The 25117-nt window shown below is 42.4% G+C and overlaps 2 protein-coding genes across 2 annotated transcripts; both read left to right on the top strand.

Moving 5' to 3' along the window:
* The first annotated feature begins 2411 nt into the window (after positions 1 to 2411).
* Positions 2412 to 9639, top strand: LOC115576991 (actin-related protein 3). Its single transcript, XM_030409728.1, has 12 exons — positions 2412 to 2611; positions 3050 to 3105; positions 3912 to 4036; positions 4129 to 4239; positions 4567 to 4662; positions 4982 to 5089; positions 5174 to 5317; positions 6494 to 6667; positions 6764 to 6856; positions 6948 to 7073; positions 7474 to 7557; positions 7845 to 9639. Exons 1-12 carry the CDS (start codon positions 2568 to 2570, stop codon positions 7938 to 7940), a joined length of 1257 nt encoding a protein of 418 aa, XP_030265588.1. The 5' UTR covers positions 2412 to 2567; the 3' UTR covers positions 7941 to 9639.
* An 84-nt stretch (positions 9640 to 9723) lies between these two features.
* Positions 9724 to 14871, top strand: LOC115576992 (transmembrane protein 182-like). The gene is made up of 5 exons (XM_030409729.1): positions 9724 to 10146; positions 11758 to 11854; positions 11942 to 12070; positions 12142 to 12279; positions 14310 to 14871. The coding sequence occupies exons 1-5, from the start codon at positions 9970 to 9972 to the stop codon at positions 14576 to 14578; spliced, it is 810 nt and encodes a 269-aa protein (XP_030265589.1). The 5' UTR covers positions 9724 to 9969; the 3' UTR covers positions 14579 to 14871.
* The last annotated feature ends 10246 nt before the right edge of the window (positions 14872 to 25117 follow it).

The following is a 25117-nucleotide window of genomic DNA, read 5'->3' as shown; positions in this document are numbered from 1 at the left end:
TAATCTACAGTGGTGGGAACGTTAACAAGCTGAACATACATTGTATTTTTGAAGGAAATACAAGAGAAGCAGCTTGTAAAACTCACTTCTTCCATTCCAGGATGGATGTTTTAATGGATGAAGGAGGCAGAAAGACTGAGTCGGTGGAAGAGGGGTTGCCAATCTTATGTATCGTCATGTTTTCTGTGTTATTAAAGTAAGTGACTGGCTCTCCATGGTTCCTGCAAGGCTCACTGTTGTTTCTTTAAAAAACGAGAGCGCTGGTGCCCTCTAGTATTCAAAACAGAGACTCGCAGGGATGTATAGCACTCAGGGATTATGTGATGACAGAGAAAGAGACAGCTGAGGTATTCAGGGCCTTAAAAATATTTTAAAACAGCCTTATGGGCAAGAAAAACCACACTTGTCAATGTTGTTTTTAAGATTTTATTGGTTATTAAGACAAACAGTGTGGCAGCCTGACAGTAGCAAGTAAGAGTCAAACAATGTATGTTACATAGCTAAAAACTAGTCACCATTTAACAGTCCCAGACTCAAGGACTATTATTATAAGTCCGCAGACATGCAGCTGCTACTGCCGAAGCGACGTTATTTTAGATCACACTACCTCGCTTGGCATGAACATCCTGCCCTGTTCAGTCATGTGCATGTGCAACTCTCACCAAAGATTGAAATGAGGCTAAAATGTCTCACTCTGTAGCTAAAAGGTGTCCCTATTTTTAATCCTGCTTACAAAGCTATTGGCTTGACTGTTTTCAACCAAGAAAACGGACGTTAAAGGAAATTATGAAGCCTTTTTCTGTGACATAGTTACAAACCCACAAATGACAATTACAAGGTGATAGTTCATGATAATAAAATGTAGTGAATTGTCAGTTACACCGCAATACAGCCAAACATAGCTAACATTAGCCACCACAAGCTAATGGTCATACCAGATCAAGTGAGGCTGTAGTAGGGAAGTCTCTGAGCGTATTAAACGGCACACAGTTGAGTTTTATTGCTTAAGAACAAAGCTGTTGAATTGCGAAAAGACTGCGGTGTTACTTTATCTCGCAAAAGTTACAGTCTCACTTGAATGAGTGCAAAACCAGGCCGTTGTAATCGTTTCAAGGATCTGAGCAGTGGGTGGGGATTCAGCGGTCTGGAACGGGCCGAGATAAGATGAAATGCAATTTTTGTAATCTCTGTTATATTATTGTCATGTTCTTGAACTTTAAGTAACCCACTCAACATCTTTCTCTTGCTTTATCTCCCAATTTCTCTTTGTAAACTCTCAAAGATAAGAGCCTCTATAAAAGTTTTTCATACCGTGACTCACCAGTTTGTAGAGTTGAGACCGATTGTGGTGTTTTATAATCATGAGATGTTTTTGCCCAGCTCAACTAAAAAGAAAAGGATAAAAGACGCCAAGGTCCAAGAAAAGTCCTTCTCCTGGCGAATCCTTGCTGCAGCTCTGACAATGTTGGAATAAATAGTTTCATCTCCAGTTCTTGACGGAGAGTCTCCATCAAGCGTCCTCGCTCCACAGCGAGGATTCGAGGACTGTTTCTATCAGGAGCAGCAGAGCCAAGGGCTTTTCTGAGAGAGTAGCTGTGGTGAAAAGCCTCTTGTGTGACTGATGAGTACGCCACAGGACAAACGGCCAATGTTCTCAGGCCCTGGGATCCGTTCTAATATGGTGAAGCCAGAATGAAGCCCCGGAGCTCCTTCATGCTCATATATCGTCTTTATCAGTGGTCCTGCGTGCAGTCATGGAGGGCAGGGTGCATTTCGTCTGGCCTTCGATGGCACTTGAATCATGGGTGTCATCTGGTGGAGTCTGCAGGGCGAGATGAGGTTGGTTACTATCTTTTGCTCAATGGAAGAAAACATCTGCTCACGTCATTATTTCTGACAAAGGGGAATTTGTAAAATAACATAGATGAAAATTTGAATTTCGGAATCAGGATTGGCTTTATTGACAAAATATGTAAACACATAGAAGGGATTTGACTCTGTTTCATATATATTATGATTGAATACATATATGAACGAGACATTGTGTTTCCCTCTGAGTCCAGCTTGTTTAGTCAGTTAGGCAAAAAAAGAAATATATATTATTACCTTGCTAATATTCCAGGTTTGAATTTCTCCTCCAAAACTACATAGTGCCCCTTTAATCCTTTATATTTCATATGTTTAACCTTGTTCTGTCGTTATTTATTGCACACTGGTATAAAGCAAAAAACAAAATGAAGGATAGAAATAAAGGGTAATTTACTAAGAATAGTTCAGCCCTCATTATCAAACAATAATATGTTTTATGTATCTTATTTTTAATGTTTAAAAGTGATGAATTGTCTCTGGGTGCAGTGACAGTCTCCGTCCAGCAGGGGTCAGTATTGCGCGCGTGAAGCTGCTGACTCCGCACTAGAAGAAATTCCACCGAACCCGGAAGCGCTCCTGAATCGGCCGTGGCTGCTTTTCATTCAGGCTGCGGCGATTTAAATCAGTTCCCACTGACACATCCCTTCGTATCGGGCGGCTGATATCTTCCCCTGCAGATAGACTAACGGAGAGCAAGCATGGCTGGTCGGCTACCGGCTTGTGTTGTCGACTGTGGCACGGGGTGAGTGACGAAAGAAAAGGATGCTAGTTAGCGTTAGCCTGGCTTTCATTGACCACATAAGCGGCTGTCAAACTTCCAGCTAACGCCCCGTCTGGCTGTTTAGCCTGACGCTAACGCTACTTAGCCACATCTCCCTCGCTCTTTTATCCTCATATTCTCTATAAAACGAGGATTAATGCTTTAAATTAGCGCAACAACGCACCTGAGTGGCTTAATTTGTGTGTTTTTTAGCTCAATTCTGCTTTATCATTGCAGTTAGCTGCTGCTAGCTAGACATGCTAATGTTACTTCCTGGACGATCCCTACTGCAGGGATCTTTTAATCCAGATTATTTGGTCTGCTGCTCAATTAACCTGCTTCTGTATTTTCCAGTAAACACTTTTTTGCAAGTGAAGCATCTTTAACTTGACGTTTATCATGATTTTGTTCCCGTTTTAGGTACACAAAGCTTGGTTATGCAGGAAATACAGAACCACAGTTCATCATACCATCATGTAAGTAGATACAAAATGTCCAGAACATGCATTTGGTCCCTTATGATTTATTATAAATCGAGTATAAGTGTGTATACATGTGTAATAATAACAATAATATCGATAGAAATGTGTAATACAGTTATAAAATGATTGAAATCATGTTAAAATGCTATTATTAAACGTTGATAACTGTGTTTTTAATTTCAACATTTGCGTTGCAAAGTAGCCATCGAATGAGGAAACTTCCTCCACGATCCGCCACAAGATGACAGTTTCAGGTCGATTTCCTTTTACAACACGGTCCAGTGAGATCCACACTTGACTTGATAGTTTACATGTTTAAAAATAAGGCTGGTGACCTGTTATGACGATACTGTCACAAAATCAACAACAGCCATATATAAGTGTAATTGAAGATACAACGAGCTGTTGTACATGAGGTTTAATAGTTTTACTGAAGAGAAAAAACATCTTTTTTTATTGGTTTATTCCTAGTTTTTTCCAAGATTTGCTCTAAACTACAGTGACCAGCTGTTAAAGGAAATGAATGACCTAAATCAAAATCTTAACTAACACATTTGTCACCTGATTTAAAAGATGTATTTCTTTTGTTTTCTAATACATAATTTCCTTGGTGTCAGAAGTGGATCGTCACATGTACTCCCAAAAACCTGATCAAGCATTTTAGGCAGTATAGGAGGCATTTCTAACAGTGTTAATGTCATTGGAATAATCCTATTTGAGTGTCAGACAGGGTTGGGAAAGCAGAAAGTACCGAGAGTCTGAGGCTTTTGAAACATTTTTACATTTCTGATCATCTCCAGGTATCGCAATCAAAGAATCGGCCAAGGTTGGAGACCAGGCCCAGCGCAGGATGATGAGGGGCGTCGATGACCTGGACTTCTTCATCGGGGACGAAGCCATCGACAAACCTTCGTATTCAACAAAGGTAAACAAGAAGCCCGAGCCTGTTGTTGCTTTGTCTGATTTTAGACTTCATTGGAGAGAGACTGACTTCAGTTTTCCCTCTTCGTCTTCCAGTGGCCAATCCGTCACGGGATAGTGGAGGACTGGGACCTGATGGAGAGATTTATGGAGCAGATCATCTTCAAGTATCTGCGGGCAGAACCTGAAGACCATTACTTTCTTTTGGTAAGACCAGAGCTGGGTACATTATCAGAGTTATAGACTGTTCATTTATTTTATTCTTTCATCTAATTGTCCTGTTTAAGCCAGATGATGTTGTATAAGTACTAAGAATGCAGTTAAGAGACTGAAGCATGTATTAAACTCTGTTATTTAACATTGTGCACATATAAGGAAGTCTTCTGCTTCATCGGTTCCTGTTTCACAAAACAGGATGTGATCAATAGAAACAAGGACTGAAATTAAATATTACATATTACCAGACTGATAATGTTTAGAGTTCAGCTCAAAGTCGTCACTGTGTTCACATCAGTGTGTTGTGTCTCTCTCCAGACGGAGCCTCCTCTCAACACACCAGAGAACCGAGAGTACACAGCGGAGATCATGTTCGAGTCCTTCAACGTCCCCGGTCTCTACATCGCTGTTCAGGTACAGCGCCTGAAATCAACGCTTCAGTCCGTCGACAAGTCATAAAACTGCAACACTCACAACAGCGACACAAAACACATTTGAGACTTGTGGATCAGATTTGACAGTTTGACTGAGACGTTGATGTTATTCAGAGGTTTTATGAGGAAACGTGAAGATTCACTTCTTCTTTTTAAAGTTTCACGTCTGTTTTAAAATATCCTCCTCGACTTGATTCCTGTACGGTGTCGTCATTCGTATTTTTAAAATCTAGAGCAATTCTGAGTAATTGCTGCCTGTACATGTTTTCTTTATATAACAATCTGACTTCCTCCCTCAGGCTGTCCTGGCGCTGGCTGCCTCCTGGACATCCAGACAGGTCGGAGAGCGGACGCTGACGGGAACCGTCATCGACAGCGGGGATGGAGTCACGCACGTCATCCCCGTGGTAAGTGTTCAGAATTTTTTTATTTTGGGATTGTTGTCCCGCTCCTTCCTTGTTCTCACAAAACTTAACGTGTTTGTGTTCCAGGCTGAAGGCTACGTCATCGGCAGCTGCATCAAGCACATCCCCATCGCCGGTCGAGACATCACCTACTTCACCCAACAGCTGCTGAGGGAACGAGAGGTGGGGATTCCTCCGGAGCAGTCGCTGGAGACGGCTAAAGCGGTCAAGGTCGGTGCTCCTTATGTATTTATTTGACATTTTTTCGTTTCAGGCTCTTGTGAACCAAACGTTTCCCATAACTACAGAGTATTTCAAAGTCCAAAAGTCAAATTAACTAAACAACAACAGATGTCATTATTTCCAAAATTCAAAACTATATATTCTCCATCAGTCCATATTTATATCTCAAACTAAATTTTCCCTGCTCTCAATAAACAGTTTTCTCTCCTGCTCACAGAACACAAAAAGAATCTGGCAGCAGTGTTACAGCATCATAAATCACATTTATATAACCACAACAACAGAAAGATCTATTTCAGCTCCAGTGCTGTTCCACTAAATTACTTGAATACATTATGAGATGGCCCTTGTATGAAACTGTGAAGAAAGACACTAATATTTCTGGACATCTGACCAATAAACACTCCCGCTGACGGGTGAAGTCCTGCGAGTCGGGCTGCTCGGTTTTGGTTCGGAGTCCATTTTTAAACCGGAAACTGTAAGACAGCCAGATAATGAGAGAAACTACAGAATACAGCTGTAAACAAAACACTAAAATATGTTTCTGAACATTTAGAGGAGAAGCAGACAATGAACAGGCTCCTAGTTCAGGTTTAATCAGCACTGCCCAGTTGAACATTCGATCTGACGTCACTCTTTCTGCTCGTGGAAGCAAGCTTACAAAAATAAAGAAGTACGTTCTGAATCATCAGCAGCTGCAGAAAGATCTGGAAGACATCAGCAGTTTGGAAGCATTTTCAAAATGCTGATGACTAATAATTTTATTTGGATTGATAGGAGCTACGAATGTAAATAATGAGATGAAGACATTCGGTGCTGCCTTGTACCAGTCGAGACGTTGGTGAACTTACCTACTCACCTGATGCAGCTTCGTCTGTGACATCACAGCAGCTGTGTTGTGGTCGACTACGTTCTTGTGCTTTTAGTCGTGCGGAAAGAGGATCTGAACAAAAGGAAGTGGTACAACTAACCGATGATGCTGGTTGTGTTGGTGCTCCTCTGTCAGTGTCGTGCAACACTTGGCCTGACCACTAGAGGTCAGCGCAGCTACAGAAACAAACAGCATCACTGTGTTCAGTTCAAGTTGAAAATGGAAAGATGTTCAGCTCCAGCCAGAGTTTCGCATTTTGGTTTGATTTTAATTTCTTGTTGTTGTATTTTTAGGAGCGGTTCAGCTACGTCTGCCCCGACCTCGTGAAGGAGTTCAACAAGTACGACACAGACGGCTCCAAGTGGATCAAACAGTACACGGGCATCAACTCCATCTCCAAGAAGGAGTTCACCATCGATGTCGGCTACGAGCGCTTCCTGGGGCCGGAGATCTTCTTCCACCCTGAGGTAGAAACACACAAAGCGTTGAGATAAAGTGTTCGTGAAGAAACGACGTGGCTTTTAAAATGAGCAATTCTTAAAATAAGTCTTATTCTCGTCCAGTTCGCCAACCCAGACTTCACCCAGCCCATCTCGGAGGTGGTGGACGAAGTCATCCAGAACTGCCCCATCGATGTCAGACGTCCGCTGTACAAGGTACAGAACCACACGGCAGAACTTCTGCTGCTCCAGTTAGTGTGACCGTTAGTCTGTTCTGGTCTACATGTACCTCCTCTTTGTGTTTCAGAACATCGTGCTCTCCGGAGGCTCCACCATGTTCAGGGACTTCGGCAGGCGGCTGCAGAGGGACCTGAAGAGGACCGTGGACGCACGGCTGAAAATGAGCGAAGAGCTGAGCGGCGGCAAGTTGAAGGTGAGGAAAGAAAACTTTTTTTTAAAAATGTTGGGGAAATCAAATAAAAGTACGTAGAGGAACGAGAGCTGCAGCGATAAGTCGATCAAGCAATTGTTGTTGTGCAGTTCGTGAAGAGTTGTTGGGTTTTGGACTGCTGGTTGAACAAAAGAAGTCATTTGAAGACACATTTTAGACCAAACAGTTACTCAATTAATCAATAATGAAAGTAATCTTTACATGCCACCCTAAAAAAGTACTTGGATGAGTGTTTTATGAAGCTGTCAGCAAAGAACAAAGTCTGAATGTTCAGTCGGTACAAACATTGTCTTGATCTCTTTTCTTCCCAAAACTTCAACAGGAAGTAGTTTTTGGTTTTTGTGTTTTTATCGACTAACGTATCCTTTTTCTTCTTCTGCAGCCCAAACCCATCGACGTGCAGGTCATCACTCATCACATGCAGAGGTACGCCGTCTGGTTCGGAGGATCAATGCTGGCGTCTACTGTGAGTATAAAAACAATGTTTTCAGCGCCTCTAATGACGCGTAATCGCCCCTCCTGCAGCTTTTTTTATGTCTGTTTTTGACATCAGCAAATAAAAGAAAAAGAAAAGAAACTTGTGAATGAAAGAAAATTGATCAGAAACAAACAAACAATCTCCAGTTTTTCAATTTTTTTAGACCCATACTTGTAAAACTTTTCCCAATTTTGTGTTGACTGAACGCAGTAAAACACTCGCACGTTTCTATCGCTGATTCATTCTTTCGTTTCTGTTTATTTTTTTTCCCCCAGCCTGAGTTTTACCAAGTGTGCCACACCAAGAAAGACTACGAGGAGATCGGGCCGAGCATCTGCCGCCACAACCCCGTATTCGGCGTCATGTCTTAAGACGTCGGGGGCGGAGCGCGTTCAGCGGAGGCCGAGGAGGGAAAAAAACAAAACAAAACAAAAAAAAACGGGAGGACGCGACCGCAAGACCTCACATGCTGTGGAAGTCCCATGAGCCTTTGCACGGATGCTCCGACAGACCTGTTGATTCGGATCGAAGCGACAGTGGACCAAACAAACTGCCAAAAGAGCGGCAGCGTCCTCACTAATTAGAGGAAAGAGGTGACTCAGCCCAAAGGATCCTCACATAAAATGTTTACTGCGAGTAGGTTAATAATAGGTGGTAAATCTTTCATTTCTGCGTGCCTCGTATATGTACTTATAATATCCTCACAGGGTTGTAATATGTAATTAATCAACATGAGTCCTGTATAAATGCACCTCTCTGTGTATATGGGTTGGGTTCTTGCGATATGTTATATATACTCTAAAAAAAAAAAAGAAAGAAAAAACACGATGGTTGTTTCAGGAAGCAGGACGACAGATCATTCTCCACACGCGTCATCAAACAGGTGCAAACATACAGAAAACCAACAATCACCAGACGTACTGACCATTCCTGATCCTCTTCTGTTTCCTTTTTTTTTTTGTGTCTCTTATTTTTAAAATGTCCCTCAGTACCTGGAAGAAATACTTGACCTCAGATTATTAAAGAAAAAATCCTCAATTGTTATTAATCTGCTCATCGAGTAATTTTCCCCCCCAGGCGTCACTGAGACGAGTCGGCTTTTCTTCTTCTGCATTGTGACTGAACCCGGTCGCCAGGGTAAATGTCGACGTTGTGCGTCACCGATGTGCGTTAACATCACATACAATTTCACTTTTTTTTGTTTTATGTTGTGGTAAAGGCATAAAAACCAGTTGGCTGTGGTCAGGAAAAGATCAGTTTTGTTCCCATAAGGACGGCTGGAAAATTTCCACAAGCCTCCTTATAAGAATCTGGATTTGTCGCCACAAACAGCTGGAAAATGTTGCAATGTCACACCAGAAATACCTTGTTTTGTTGCCACAAAGACGCTAGAAAATGTCCCGGCGTCTCGTTATAAAAAATACCAGTAATGTCGCTACGAAAACGGCAGGAAAATTTCCCGCCTAATTAAAAGTACCTGTCCATAAACGTCCGAGCGTCTCGATACAAATAAGTAGTTTTGTTGGCATGAAGATTGCCAGTAATTTTCCTGACTCCTCGCTAAAAATAGTCAGTGTAGTTGGCACAAAGGATGACCAGTAATTTTCCTGACGCCTCGCTAAAAATAGTCGGTGTTGTTGGCACAAAGATGACCAGTAATTTTCCTGACTCCTCTCTAAAAATATGGTGTTGTTGGCACACACACGGCCTGTCAAAAAGACGTGATCCATCTGTGTCCAGCTGTACATACACATGAAATCAGAACACGATGTGGTACAGACTGAGCAGAAATGTGCAGCTCCGACGTTTCCCTGGCGACCGGGCTTTGTGCTTTTTCCTTTGACTTTGTTCTTTATTTTTTTTTGTATCGGTATTAATCATCTCTTGAACAACCTGTTTTGAAAAAAAAAAGAAAGAAAAAAAGAAGTCGTATTAATATATGAACATGCAGTTTTGAATGACTGTTGTTGGACCATCACTGTTGCCTAGATCTCAGTTCTTACTGGATAGCCTTGTACTGTACCAAATCTGGATTTCAATGCTGGCATTCCAATAAATGCCAAGGAGATATTTCTACAGTTCTCAGTGACTTCTGTTCTTCAACTGTTCAAAAGGTATGGCGTGATTACAGTTTGTGGTTTTGCCTCCGTGCTATTTCTGTGTGAGTGACTCTCCTCCTGTAACTGTATCCACGGTCGAGGGTTCATTTTCATTAAACTAGGTCACAAGTCACAGAGAAGCTCCCTCCAGAAGCTCCTGTTGGTCAATAGAGGAAATGCCTATATCAGAATATTTGGAATGTGTTTGAACATGAAACGCCGCAGAGAGCAGAGAGAGGAATAAAACCTGTCCGAAGTCGATTTTAAAATGCAGCGATAGAGGTTTCGATCAGGCTGAGAGATGTCTCCCGCTGACAGGCTGAAGGTGCTCCTCTTCCTGGCGCTGTTCTTCGGAGCGTTGGGATTTCTGTTCACGCTGCTCTCCTGCGGGACCGAGTACTGGCTGCTGGCCGTCGAGTCCTGCAGCCGGCCGGTGGAAGGCCACGCAGGAGGAGGAGGAGGGAACAGCAGCGGGCAGGTACTTTAAAAACCGAACGCTGGGGGAGAGTTTGTGTTAGTGGATCTTTTCAAAAAGATTTAAACCAAAAAAAAGGGTCATAAGAGTGAGAAAAAAGTGAGAATTAGAACGTGTGTTGTTGGTGCGTAACAAAAAACGGCAAGTAGAAAAGATATAAAGACAGAAAAAGCGGCCTATCAAGATCATTAATGGGCCTTAATGAGGAATCATTTCTATTTTCACATCATGTGGCAACTCTGCTGCTTGTGTTCACAGCGGCAGGGAGTCGAACTTTGCATTTCCAGTTCAGTGATGTCGTGTTTTGGTGCAGAAATAAAATAACTAACCCTACAGTAAACAGAACCTGAGGAGGGATGCAGAACTACACATGCAGACCAACTTGAGTGAATGTGAAAATGTGCGAAATAAAAATGTGGCTTCATTTGATAATAAATAAAAGACATAGCAGAAGCTAGATTAAAAAATAAAAACAGGACAGTTTATGTTTTATTCTAGTCCATTTCGCTGTGAATGAATTGTACATTTTTTTTATCCTCAGCCACACACAGCGATCGACTCCTCGAGCCTGAGCGTAAAACGCGCTGATATTAACTGAGGATCATTAGCTTGATACAACTAATGTGGGCCTAAAACAGTGATGGTGATAAAGAACATATATTATTCTTTTCCATGTCAAATGTCAACATGGAGCCACTGCAGAGACTCCTTGACTCTTATCCTGGAGATCACGAGATGATGGAACATCGTTGATCTTCGGGGAACACATCTGATCCAATAATACTTCTTATTCTGAGACGGGACGTAACATTTGTGCTACTTTTAAGTGTATATCAAGGCAAATACTTATGTAGTCGCCCCCCCTCGTGGCCCAATTGTTGACAAACGTGCGCTAAAGTGCCCTCTTGGGAGCCAAAAAAGCGTGCCAACGTGCCCTCTTGGTTGGCACACACACTAAACTGCCCCCTTGGCTGGTTAAAACATGATAAACTGCCCTCTTGGGAGCCAAATCTCATGCTAAAGTGCCCTCTTGGGAGCCAAAACGTGCGCTAAAGTGCCCTTCTTTTCGCCCCTGCCCTTCAAAAAGTCTGTGCACGTCACATGAAGTATATAAAAATAAACATACTTTGTTTTGTTTTCCATGAAGGAGCAAAATCTTGTAATACTGGGATTGTTTCTGGGACTAAAGATGGACTTTTAACTTGAATTATTTTGGATTTTAGGTTTAATAAAAAAAAGAAACAAAAGACTAAACTGACCTGTCAGTGCAAGAACGTGCAGTAACTTCCCCTGTCGATGACGACCGACTCTTATTCCAGTCGTGCACGCGGTCGGCGTAGAATCCCTCTCCGGCTGCAGCTCGCCGTCAACGCCGTCAATCTGTTTACAGACAATTGACGGCTGCACATTCTGTCGGTCTGCTGTTGTAGTTCTGCGGCCGGCTGTGGACGCTCAGACACCTGTCGAGTCTGGCTTCTATTATGTTCAACATATTATACGAGTGTTTAATGACTCCAGGCTGTAACACAGGGACATATTCTCCACATTTATCACAAGAAAACGTCAAAAAACAGGACATTTCAGATCACATTTTGGGGTTTTCTGATCGATCAGGTCGTAGAAAGTGTGAGGATCTTCCACGAGGGGCTGTACTGGCGCTGCTCCTTCATGAGCACCTCGGCTGAATACTCTCTGTGGGACCTCTGGATCTGTAAGAGCCGCCATTTTGCAGATTTATATGCCAACTTTGGCACACACGGACAAAAAACATCATCATAAGTGGCTCTTTTCCCTCCAGCAACACAGCCGCCGCCGAAGCTCTGCCAGGCCGCCCTCCTCTTCCCGTTTCCTGTCAATGATCCGGTGCGATTATTTGCGGAGCCGCGTGGTTTACCAACAGGACCGTATGAACACAGCTCTGCCATTGGTTGGTATTATTTTCTGCTATAAACGATTTGATTTAATTCCATGATATTTCACGAAGGCTCGTTTTCTCAGTTTATAGAACCTTCTGGAGCTTCTTCCTCGTCGCAGGCTTGGTGGCCATCGTCGTCGGGGGATGCGTGGTCGCCTGCGCCAGCCCGCTGGCCAATCACAAGCTCTTTAAAGTGGGTGGGGTCCTTCAGCTTTGTGGCGGTAAGTTCAAAATTGTTTTCATGCTGAATTTTTAAAAATCAAATTTATACATCAGCAAACAACAAAAAAAGTGATAAAAAGCTTGATTTGTGTTGATTTTGTTTGTTTTGTCTTAAATCGACGTTAATTTGACTGAGGTTTGGTTTGGTCGTTTGGCTCTTTAGCTGTTGCTACTCACAGCTGAGCACATGAGCAGCAGGTGTTGTTTATCAGTCTCACCCAGTGTCTCAAGTTTAATCCACAGTGTATATCAGTTATTTGTAAAGAAGATTTGCACACTTTTGTTCAGCTATAATGTCATTTATGTAGCCAGGACTCCCCCTGACCAAAGCCTATTTGGCTCTTGAAATGAATTTAGAAGAGGCTTGTCGATGAGAGTGAGATGGAATGAAATGGAAACGACGAGTCCTCTCTGCCAGGAGTTTCAAATTCCTGTCATGCTTTTTTGAACTCGAAATACTTGTTTGTTCAGACTGATGAAACCAAATATTGGACACTGTGATCTGTTTTTGATTTGCTCCAGAGTGGCTGCAGATGTCTCATGACATGCCTTCACTATGGTTTAGAATAAAGTTATCAGCGGGTTTTAAAGGGTTCAAAACACAAAACAAAAAGGAATCTAAACGTCTCTAAATGGCAGTTTCTTTTGACAGTTTTTCCTTCAAATAAAGTTGGATTACTCTTCTCTTTGTAATAACATCTTTCCTGAATTACATTCCTGATACCTGTTATAAATGCAAAGCTGCTGTGAAAGTAGGTTTTGGAAGGAGGTTATTAATATGACCTCAAAAATCTAATTAATAAATATTCCTTCAGAAGCAAATGTATTTTTTATTCATGTAAAGACACTGAATCTTATTTTGAGATATTATATTGTTTTAGATATGTTTATCTTCGTGTATTTATGTTATATCGATGTCTAGGTTTTCTTTTAGAGACTATGACTCTTAAATATAAAAACAAAGTCCCCAAGTTCAAAATTTCCATCGGTGTCGCTAAAGTTCTTCTTGGCTGAACCCTCCCCAGAGTTTATATTCCACAAGCGACCGGCAGTGTTAAACAAAGACAACACAGTTGACAGTAATCGTTCGCCAAGTCTGGAATCCGACCTCAGAACACTGCTAGCCCGTCGTCGTCCTTAATCAATACGTTCAGACTCAGCAGATCCTCAGCATCTGCTGCGTCACCGCTGCCAAACCATCAGAATGCGATGGCTGCCTCTCGCCATAAATCAAGACGTCTTGCTTAATATCCACACAGAGGGAGCGTTATCTGTGGGCCAACATGTGCCTCCAGTTATTCTCTATGTACAAGGAGGATTGCAAAATGAGCCCAGATGAATTACGTTCGAGGCTCAGGTGTGAAGTTCTGTCTTTATTAACATCTTCTGCAAATATAATAACTTGTACTGTACACGGAGATTAACGTCCAGTTACTTACAAAGGCTAATTTTGCAGCTGCGTGTGTGTCTGAACCTGGATAACATCTTGTTATCCCGCCATGTGTAAATCTTTCATACTAGTATTGATTTTACATTGTTGGTTGGATCCAAGCCGCAAAGAAAACCTGCTCACCTGCTGTGTACCTGACCTGAGCTCTACCTGCCCGGTCGGTGGCAGCAGATGCAAAATAGCTGCTAGCTAACTCGGGTCTTTTAAATTGTGTGCTGATAAAAAAAAAAAGACACCCAAAAACAGAGTGACGGTTTGAATAACAGTTTTAATGGCGGATAAAAGTTTATTTATGACATTTTGCGCATTATTTAACAGAAAAACTGCCAAATAAATCACGTCATACTGTCAAATACTTACATAAAACTCTGATTGTTCTTTTAATACAGTGTATTTATGCAGAAGAGTTAACATACCTTTCATTTAAGATACAATCAAAGTCTGTTTTTATACAGAAAGCAGCAACTGTGATGTAAAAAGCAAATAAACTCCACCAGCCTCTGGATGGTTTGGATCGTTTGCCACCTAATGCAGTATCTCACAAAAGGACTAAACCTGACACGTCGCTACCTTTCTCAGGTCTGTGCTTGCTGGCAGTGGTGGTGATGTATCTGATGTGGATCCTGGTCTTGGACACTCTGGAGCAGTATGCCCAACAGCAGAGAGTCTCTGGTTGCCCCTCCTACCACCTGAGCATCCAGCACGGCCCTTCATTCCTCATGGCTCCGGTCGCCGTCTTCTTCTGCCTGCTGGCCGGCCTGCTGTTCATCCTCGTCGGCCGGAGCTCTCAGAGGATACAGCTGGAAAAAAGAGACATGATTTCTGAACTTCCCACGTCTGATATCTGACTGTTTTCTACAAGGTTACCACTGAATCAAGGATGGAGATTGTATTAGAGACAAAAACCACAGCTGACAAAATGTGTTCATGTCCTACTTAAATGTTCTTTTTAAGGATCAAGAGCCTTCTTTCCTCGTCTTCAGACTTCAGTTAGCTCCTGGTTTTTTAGAAGCGGTACAAGCACGTAGCAAAAGTAAATATGTACCAAAATAAAATGAACATAGTCCATTACAACACTGTCCATTATTCTGAAACCCTTCCAAGCAATGGCCTTCCGTTATTGGGAAGCTGGGTTGTCGAAAAAAATTTTTTTGAGGCAAAGGGACATTTTCCAGACAATCAGGGTTTCGGAATAAAAATGGCACGGCCCCCTGTACATACCCTTAATATCATCTTATGAAAGTCGTACATTCGAAGTGAAGCCCACTCTTATAACGCATTATGATGCGATCATAATACGGTTATAATGAGGTTATAATGATTTATAATTGGTGTTATAATTACTTATACATGTTCATGATGTGTTATAATAACAATTATAAACAGATTATAATGTTTTTTAAATAATGTTTTATAAGGGTTCAACCATCATAATGTTTCATAAAGTATTCTAACTAATCTCTCATGAACGCATTATAATCACTATTATTATACTTTATAACGTGATTATAATTTATTGTAAGTGTTATGTCAAATAATGGCCGTATGAGAGTGTATAATGCTTAAACAGTGGTCATAAACCATTGTAAGCGGTCATTGGATGCTTTAGGTAAAGTGAGGACACTCTGGTGGCATCCAATGACCGTTTATAATGGTTTATAACCACTGTTTAAGCATTATGCACTCTCATACGGCCATTATTTGACATAACACTTACAATAAATTATAATCACGTTATAAAGTATAATAATAGTGATTATAATGCGTTCATGAGAGATTAGTTAGAATACTTTATGATACATTATGATGGTTGGACCCTTATAAAACAGTATAAAAAAACATTATAATCTGTTTATAATTGTTATTATAACACATCATGAACATGTATAAGTAATTATAACATCAATTATAAATCATTATAACCTCATTATAACCGTATTATGATCGCATCATAATGCGTTATAAGAATGGGCTTCACAGAAAGTGTTACCGAAGTGTTTGTATTGTTTAAGATGTGATCAAAGCATATTTGTTTTTATATAGAGGGGCGGCGACTGGTATCTCAAATAAAAAAAGCAAAAAAAAACTTGTGGATGGTTTGGATCATTTGCCACAACAACGATGGCATGACATCTCGCACATACCCTCAAATCATCTCACAAAAGTCGAACATCAGACGTCTTTTTTTTATCATTTAAGATACAATCGAAGCCTGTTTGTCGTACACAAGGAAGCAACTGGCATTTCAAATGAACTATGAGATGTGAAAATCAGAAGGACTGCGTCAACATTTGGATCCCTCGCCACCTGTTTCGGAATACCTGGCTGTCGGAGCGTTTGAGTGGCACCCTGTATATGAAAGTCATACATCACATGTGTTTGTATTGTTCAGCATACAATCAAAGCGTGTTTCTCTTTCGGGTTTCAGAATAATGCATGACGTCCTCTACGTAGGACATAAAGTCATCTTGAGATAACATCCTCGCCGTCAGTCGTTTGACCTTCTGCTCGCGTTCTTTTGTCAGTGATGATTCTTCTTCTTTCTTTTCTTCCTCTTTTCATCACTGCAACCAATTCTTGGCAAATTAAACACCCTTCCCCTTCACTTTTGTGAAAAAATAAAAACAGTTTCTCATTTTATAGGTCGAGCAGTGCATGACAGCGACACTTGGTGATTAAACACGGATGTGACTGTACATATAGTGCAAATTTTGAGAAGCATGCAGAAGACTTATTCTAATTTATTTAGAAAATTCACAATGGGCCTTTTTACTAGTTTGGCCACCGTCCAGGACTTATACTTGTTACGTTACTTGGAGTATTTTTACAACATGGACTTACTACTTCTGCTAATTGGTTACTACCATTACTGCATAGGCCACTAGCTCAAAGTAGTATGTCATGATCCTGGGTGTTATTGTTTTATTTCTGGTTTTATATTGTAACCTTGCCCTTGTGTGTCTCTTCTTGATTTTTAGTTTCTACTGTGTGTTTTCCCCTCTCTGTGTTTTCCCCTTCATTACCTCACCTGTCCTCTTCCCTCCTCACTCACCTCACCTGTTCCTGATCCCCTCGTCAGTGTCCCTGTTTATATGGTCTTTGTTCTGTGCTCTTTTGCCACCCGGCATGCTGCTCCAGTGTCTCCTCATGTCTTGCCCTGTAATGTTTCTGGTTTTTCATTCATTTTTGCACTTAGTTTAGCTTTTAGCTACTTTGGTTTTTGTTCTTTTTTTGACCCATTTTTGGTTGTTCCGGTTCCCCTGGTCATTTGGATTTGTTTGTACTTCATCTTTTGTTAATAAAGCTTTTTGTTCCCCTTTTTCCTGCCTCCCGTGTGTGTGTCTGCGTTTGGGTTTTCCCCTTGTATCATCTGCATATAAATGTAAATTTTGCTCTAATAAATTCCATCTGTAACCAGTTTTATGGAAGAATCAGCGCCGGGAAGAATACACTTGAAACAAATGGAGGTTTTCTTTTATTTAAAGCGTCAGTAAGTACACATATCTGGCATCAGCTGAGCTGACTCTGATTTAAAAAGACAGCCAGAGACAAAAAAAGATAACCGCGGTCACAGGATGATTGACAGTCAGACATTCAAACTGTGCAGAAACAACCAAAGATCAAACTCACACATGTGGATCTTCCTGATTACTCCCCTCAGCGAGGATGATTGCAGTCCCTTAATTTGAAGCTGGTCATTATAAAAGATTTTTCTAATCGATTTAACAGATCCCATTGTGATTAATACTCCAACGCTCCCGCTCTGCTTTTATTATAATTGATAAATCAACTGTGACAAAAGTGGCGAGGAGAGGCCTGCCTGGCTGCTGCTGCTGCGTACGCTTTGAAGGATTGAGTAGATTGAGTGTGACCAGGCCTGCCTGTCATTACGACATCAGGTTGAAGCTCTGAGATATTGGGTCAGAGGGACGGAGATAATAATAAATTAGACTGTCATAATCCATTTTCTGACAGGGCGGCCACTTCAGGGACATCTCGGAGTGCGTGTAAAAGACAGATCAGCCACCAGAGGGCAGTGTTGGCTCAGGATGGTGCTCGGAGTTTCTCTCCAACCTCATTAAATCACTTCATCCAGATGCTTTACAGTGATGTCGGACAACAATACAGCAAAGCATAAAAAAAGTTGCAGTGTTGGCATCAGATTAGGGGCCTAAAGAGGATGGAACCAGGGGGGAGAAATTTGTAAGTGATAATTAATTCAACTTGTGCAAAATTTTCCTTACAAACAAAAGAAAAAGATTTTTTTTTTCTCTTCAAGTTCAGTATAGTTAACATTATATTAGACGGGGGAGGGGGTGGTGGAGGCCCACAGTCACACCTTGATAATTGGAAAAGGCAAACAGAAGTGAGACCTTGCGATGATAGTGACAAAAGGAAGAGAAGGGGAGGGGAGGACAGGGAGAAAGAGAGTTGACACTGCTCGTCAGCGAGTCTTTCAATATTCTTTCATGTCTGACGCTCCCGTGCCTCTCCATCCCTTCTCTTCTTAATCTCCGCTGTGAACTAGGTGAGTATAATTACACCTGAGCATGTCACATTCGCTTCCCCCGGCCATCACCGCGTTTAAACATCTGTCACCTCCTCTCCCTCTTCACGCTGCTCGCTGCCGCCAACGTCCGCCGCAGTCGGTGGGGTTTAAAAGGGGCGATCTTTATTTTCTAATGAATACGAGGAGATCCGGTCATATCCCTTGGTTTCAATCTTTGAGAGCGGGATCGTGGCAGATTCATTACTCGGGTCCAGGAGAGGATGTGGTGCTGTTGTAGCTGTCAGCGCTCGGACTCACACGCACTTATATATATGTACACGCTCTCCACCATCACTATAGTCCTTTACATCACATCATCACACCGGGCCTTTGTCCTCCGTAGATGGAAATGTCCACTGCAATTACTACGGGGGCAACAAAGACGTCTGAGGAAGCAACTTGAGACGCCCAAACTCATCTCTTTTACGCCTTTCAGGACATAAAGTTTAATTTAATTCTTTAGATGTAACTTTTGTTTGGAGGTTTTTGATCCTCAGCATTTACACAGTTCCCAGGGTGTTTTCTTTTTCGTCACATAACCAAAAACGGCCGCAAAAAGAGTGCAATTAGCATCTCCTGCTAGCTAAATACTTCTAAGACAGTGGGTTAGCATTCATTTGTGAGGTTGCTGGTGACAGAATATATACTAGAATTAGGACTAATACTACAATACAAGAATAATAATATTTCTTTATTTCCACCACGTTTGTTGGTTAATTAGCTAAGTTTGTGAGGCTAAATTTTGCCTGGGACATGTACGTAGCTTTAGCCTCAGTATTTTAGCATGGTATCCTAAGTACATACACATTTAAGACCCCTTTCACAAGATTTTATATGAAACAAGTCAGGTTGAGGCGATAAACAAACAAGCCAGAACAATTACAGCCAACTCATGGAGCTAATGTAAAAGGTAAGTCTTTACAATCCATTTTTGTTTCTAAATTTGAATCTGTCAGCGTCACAGATTTCCAGATATTCTGAATTTGAGTTGCATATTTTTTTCTTTGAGCATCAGCACTATAAATAGCACGAGGTTAATGTATGCATAATGTCACTGAATCAACCTCACGATGTAGCGTAACGCTGAAACAATACTGTGTTTGGAATATTCTACTTTCATAATATAAAAAACAAATATAACAAGCAGCCATTAAAAGCTGGACACAAGCTTTTCTATGATCCCATCGCCTTCCCTGAACCTCCCCCTGTTCGCTCTCCACGCTGGAACACTCTGCACTACCTCCACATTACCCAGAGGCCAACCCAGGGGGCGCAATTATTCAGGCCTTTGCTCAGCCAAGTAGAAGAAATTAGCCTCTTCTCCCGAACCAAGACCTTCTAACCTGCACCAGGACCTCGGGCTGCCTCTCTGACTAGCATGACCCCCTGTGACTTCCCTCTCCAGACCTTGTTTTCCATACATATGAGCCTGAGCTGGCCAGAGCCACGCTTGGCTGCCATATGGGCTCTCCTTGCCCCGGCTGGCAAAGTGGGACTGGGGAGCTGCGGGCTATAAAATCCAACACCCCCACACCTCCTCTACCGCCTTGCCTTGCACCCCTCCTGGAAGGATGCTGGTGCCCTCGGGCCGATGATGTGCTTTTTTACAACAATTCAACAAAACGGTCTAAGACGGCCCTCAGACGTGTCATTTCGTTTCGGCCGATATCAGAATTTAATTTTGGAACAAGACTACGAATGTGTAACCTATAGTCTTCATGCGAAAGTTTCAAATTACTGCAGGTCAATATCTAAATGAGCAATTTTGGAGAGGAAGAAACTTGTGTAATGAATTCTATTATGACGGAGTCTGTTCTCGGGGTGTAAGGGCAAAGAATAAGAGCTTCTTTATACTCTTTACTTGATCTTTGCTGTAATTTGCCCCATTCTCTCCTCTTCATTAAAATCATTTCCAGTCACAGGTGATTCCATTTCCCATGTCTGCGCTGACAGATCCTCCTCATACCATTTTCTTTTCCCCTCCTCTCCTGTCTGTCTTTGGCCTTTTCCCAGACTTCCATTTAATCTATTCAGGCCAGTCAGTGGTGGATAATGAGGTCCGTGGCCTGGCACTGTGCTCCCTGACCCTCAGAGTACAGTAGAGGTTTTCTGCAGTTATGTTTAAAAATTGTTGTATTATGATTAGAAGAATTGAAGCCTGAAAAGACAAGACAGTAAACTGAACATGGGGTCAGTTCAGCATCATATTGTAAGTTGGTGCCCTGAGGTATACCATGGAAAGTCTCTTGGCCTCCACCAGCCCAAATAAGAGAAATTGGAGTGGTGGATGGTTGTTGGCACATTTGATTTTTGGGCAAGAGACGGGAATTTGCGTCCAGTCATATATCTATAACCCATGTTTTCATCAGCCTATCTTAGTTCAATCATAACTGTTGTTTATTTAATTATAACCACAATCTTTACCCAACTGCACCACAGCAGCAGCCATAAATGATTGTCGTAAAGCATCAACCCTGCATCTAGATCCAACCCATTCTCGTATCGATCGATTGGCAAAGACTCCAAAGACAACATGACCGTTGAAGCATACCAGCAGCAGCTTTACCAGACATTCATCCTACAGTTGTGGTTTGGTAGGCACTAAAACTACCTGGTTGGGTTTAGGAAATGAAAGTGGTTTGGTTTAGAATAAAAATGTTACTCATGAAACTTAAGTTACTTCAGATACTGTGATGTCTTTATTTGTTCGGCCGTTTCATTCACCCGATCCTCCTCCTTTAGCTGACTTTGTCGCTGTTTACACTCCATCATTTCACCTCCACCTTTGCTGACCCCAGCCCCAATAAACTTAAATGTGGGTCTTCCTAAGCTTCTTGCACAGTCGATCTATTTGCTCATTTGTTCTGGCGAGGATGGGCTGTCTAGACCACCAAAAATGTAAAAAAGCAGCGCCAGATTATGTCAAGATGTACCAAATGCTGCCTGCTACTGTCTTAAATTTGTGAAGTAGTCTTATATGCTTTATCTACGTTAAGAAATACAAGTCTCAAGTCCGCAAACTAAGCTAACGCAACCGGCTTCTACGATCATCACACTATTGTGACAGCAGCTTCACTCCTTAGCATCACTTGCTGATTGAACTGGATAAGATTGCTGCATTTTTACATTAAATCCCTGCCAGTTACAGCTGTAACATACATGTAAGGTATTAAAAAGTAGCTTCTGAGTGGATCTTAGACCCGACATGTCTTTCTAAATGTGTGACATCAGCTGCATTCAATTTGAGCGCTTAATTCTTTGTCTTATTTCACATGATGAGTTAATATCCCCTCTTACAGCCTGTCTACGCTGCCTCCCCTTCCTCCTCACAGTCCACTTTGTAGTCTCTCTATCTCTGCTTTATGACAGGCCTCTTACCTTGTGACTACAGATACCTGAGAGCTGAAGGCCTTATCGTGGCGGGGGCCAAATGAGGCACAGGAGGGAAAAACGATGGCTTTTCTTTATCTTCGGCCCCTTCTCCTCTCCGGGGCCACTATTCCATCAGGTCACCGTGTGTACACTGGGAAGGGTAAACTGATTCTATTGAACCGGTCCACAACCTTGCCTCAACCTGGGCCCTCCAAATGGGCTTTCTATTTCCCCATCTATTTCCTTCTCTGCCTCTTCCTCATTCCTCCCGTAGAAAACGATCAACACCGTGTACTGGAAGAGGGAGCGAAAGACGGCGAGAAAGATTAAATCCAAGTTTCTTTCATCCATGAACGCTTTCATCTCCTTTTTTTTTTTTTTCTCCCCCCAAACAGAGGGAATTATCAGCGCCGCAACCGACACAGGCTTTTGACGAGGGTGATGGCGCAGGAGGGGGGAGGGGGAGGAGGAGGAGAAGGAGGAGGGGAAGTAAGGTGGTTGCCGATCGGAGAGGGAATCCACTTCCTCACTTCGTCGGGCGCATGGGTTTATCTACTAAAGGCCAGGGCTGCTCCTCTTTGTCTCGCCTCGCCATTGCTTTACCTTAAGAGCGTTTGATATTGAATTAGCGCTCGAGTGTCGGGGAAAGTCGGCGCACTCCTCAATATCTCAATCCGACTTATGGATTGAGTGGAAAGGAGTCAAAACAAGCGGGAAAGAGGTAGGCCAGCAGACCTGAGCGGTGGCGCTAAAGGAACAGCGCTAATCCACCCCTTCCAAAAATGTAACCAAAACTAAATAGATGATTTTTTTTCTTTCTCCCCCCTCTGTTCCTCGTTCCCCTCCCGTCTGTGACACTTGGCATGACGTCTAATCTCCACTGTTCTGAGTGTTTTTTCATTAAATTTGTGTCAGGACTAATTTCGAGGGGAATGAATACAGATGTCAGGATGCCATCGAATCCCATCGCGGGGCCTTTAATGAGATAACAGGCTTTAGTCAAAGAATTAGCGCTATTGAAATAAAAAAAAAAAAAAAAAAGAAGAAGAAGAAGCTGAATGAGATTATGTCAATGGGATGTGGATACAGAGTGGAACGGGGACTTTGGCTGCCGACGAGGAGAGAGGAAAGAGAGACCAGAGTCATATCAGAACCTGCCCTGCCAAATCACAAATCTATTTCCGACACTGGTATTAATTATCAAACTAAAGCTGCTGTTGCATATTGATTCATCAGGGTGCGCACTTGTATTATCTCCTATTAAGCAGGGGGAAAAAAAGGAGAGATTATATGAAGCCTTCGGGGGCGTTTTATGGATCCTGTGAGACTGTTAAACCATGTCACGGACTCCGGAGCAACAAGACGAGCTCCCCCTGTGTTTATATGTGTGTGTGTGTCTTCTTATGTGGGCTCGAGTGCATTCTTAAGCTTTAAATTTGATTATTTTGGGTGAACATTTTTCAATTAGCCTCACAATCGTGGCCCAGAATGTAATTCACGGCGCGCAGAAAAAAATGTGTCTGGGCGCAAACACCCAGTGCAGACGGGGATATTTAAAGCTCAATGAGGCAGCTGTGCTTTTTATTTTAGATGCTCTTAAGTGGGGAATAAGAAAGCAAAACTCCAGTCTAAGGATAGATACATGAGCTGGTGGTATGGTAAAGGTGGGGCACCAAGTCAAAGTCAACTACAGATCATTCGGGCTGGATTTGTAGATGAGCCAGACATTCATTCAAGGTTGGCAGAGATATATATTAAGTAGACCTCTTGCCTATTTGTGTGGTGAAGATACCAGATTAGACTTCTTGGCCTACTGCGCATTTGCAAAACTCATAAGTGAGGAGAAGGAAGCAAGATGGCTACTTAAACCTCAGCTCTGGAAACAACCTAACAGGGATCGGCGCTGGTCCTGGAGCATCATTTCAACTCGCAAAACAGCGTTTGAAAGCCGACCCTGGAGCGAGCTTTTGTGGCTGAGTGGGTTGCGTACAGTAGACTGGGTTTTGTATCCTGTTCTGACACTGTTGGATAGAGTTTAGGGAACAAAAATACTTGATTAAGTTTCGGAAAAACATGTTTTTTTGGGCTGAAAAAGACACTCTCAGGTTGTTGAACACATCTGAAAGGATGACTTCTCCCATGTTTGTGTTTTTCTGGTCCGACCAAAAGCGGTTCATGAATCGGAAGTTTAGTTTAACACAATAGGAGGCACCTGCAGTTCAAGATTATTATCTGATTGGTTAAAAATAGAAGGTATCTGCCATCTAAGGTCAAATTTAAACTGACTCCTCAACAAGACCTGGATTCTCAAGTGGTACCAAGTGCGACCTAGTGCTACTTCAAGGTCCACACTCGTTAGATTCTTGGTTTGATTAGCTGTAAGACAGCTGGACTGTGAGTGTTCAGGAGAAGTTTGCTTCTGTGAGTGTTCCAGTGGCCTCTCACCGACCTCAACTGACCAGAAAAACTCCAGCTTTTTCTGTTAGTCTCCCTCCTTTTTTCCCCCCACTCTTTACATTTCTGAAGTAGATTCATTTAGCCCCTGGACGAGTACATATTCTTCACTCAGGTTGAAACATTCTTCAACTTTATGTTGTCACGTCTTCGCTCAATCTGTCCCCGGGCGAATTTCGCACCAACTCCTGTCTTTCCATTTAACTTTTATTTGCAATTGTTCTGCCTCTAAAATTCACCTTGTGTTCTGTCTGAACACATTTTCAGTCATTCGGGGCCAGTCCTATGGTGCCGATTCCTGAAAAATTCTCATTTACCACCACCCAAATTAAAACACACCATCGCAGAGTGCTTTAGGGCCCCGAGGCTGTACTGTTACTTCAAACTCGGACAAAGAATTGTCCATTCTTGACGCCAGAAAGTCTGTATTTTTGGATGCAAATCTTTTGACCACGCAGTTTTAAAAGAAGCGTGGTCGAGTCCTCAGCAAGCTCAGTGCTGACCTCCCAGCAACTCTGATGAGAAATGGCGATGACTGTGTCCGGAAGCAAGAGCAAATGTGCTGTAATCACCCAGTGGGAGAGCTCGGGAGTCGGCGTCCTTTGAGTCAGGCCGACTGCTCTTTACGCCGTCGACGCCTCAAAGTGTGACTGCAGTGGGCAGCGAGGCAAGCGCCGCGTGATAGCACCACAACAATTGTCATTTTATTTCTCACCGAAAGACAACCGAGGACCACGCGAGGTGTGAAACCCAACGAGAACAGCTCATCTACTGCTGTCCGGTGCAATCATAAATCCATCCCACGATGACCGACGAGAAGGGGAGGATTGTTTCGCACCTCGCGCCAAACGAATAACCGTTGGAAATACAATCCGATGCGCGGTACGCTTGGCATGCAAAAGCCCTCAGCAGAGGAGGTATATTACATAGTCGCTGTGACCGGTGTGGGTGGTCGCCAAAGTGTTGAGACACGCGCACACTTCACAAATAATGAGACCTCCAACGGTGTGAC

The sequence above is a fragment of the Sparus aurata genome, chromosome 24, assembly GCF_900880675.1.
Source record: "Sparus aurata chromosome 24, fSpaAur1.1, whole genome shotgun sequence".
Classification (NCBI taxonomy): Eukaryota; Metazoa; Chordata; class Actinopteri; order Spariformes; family Sparidae; genus Sparus; species Sparus aurata.
Note: the sequence above shows the minus strand (reverse complement) of the source record. Positions and strands in the feature narration are given on the sequence as shown.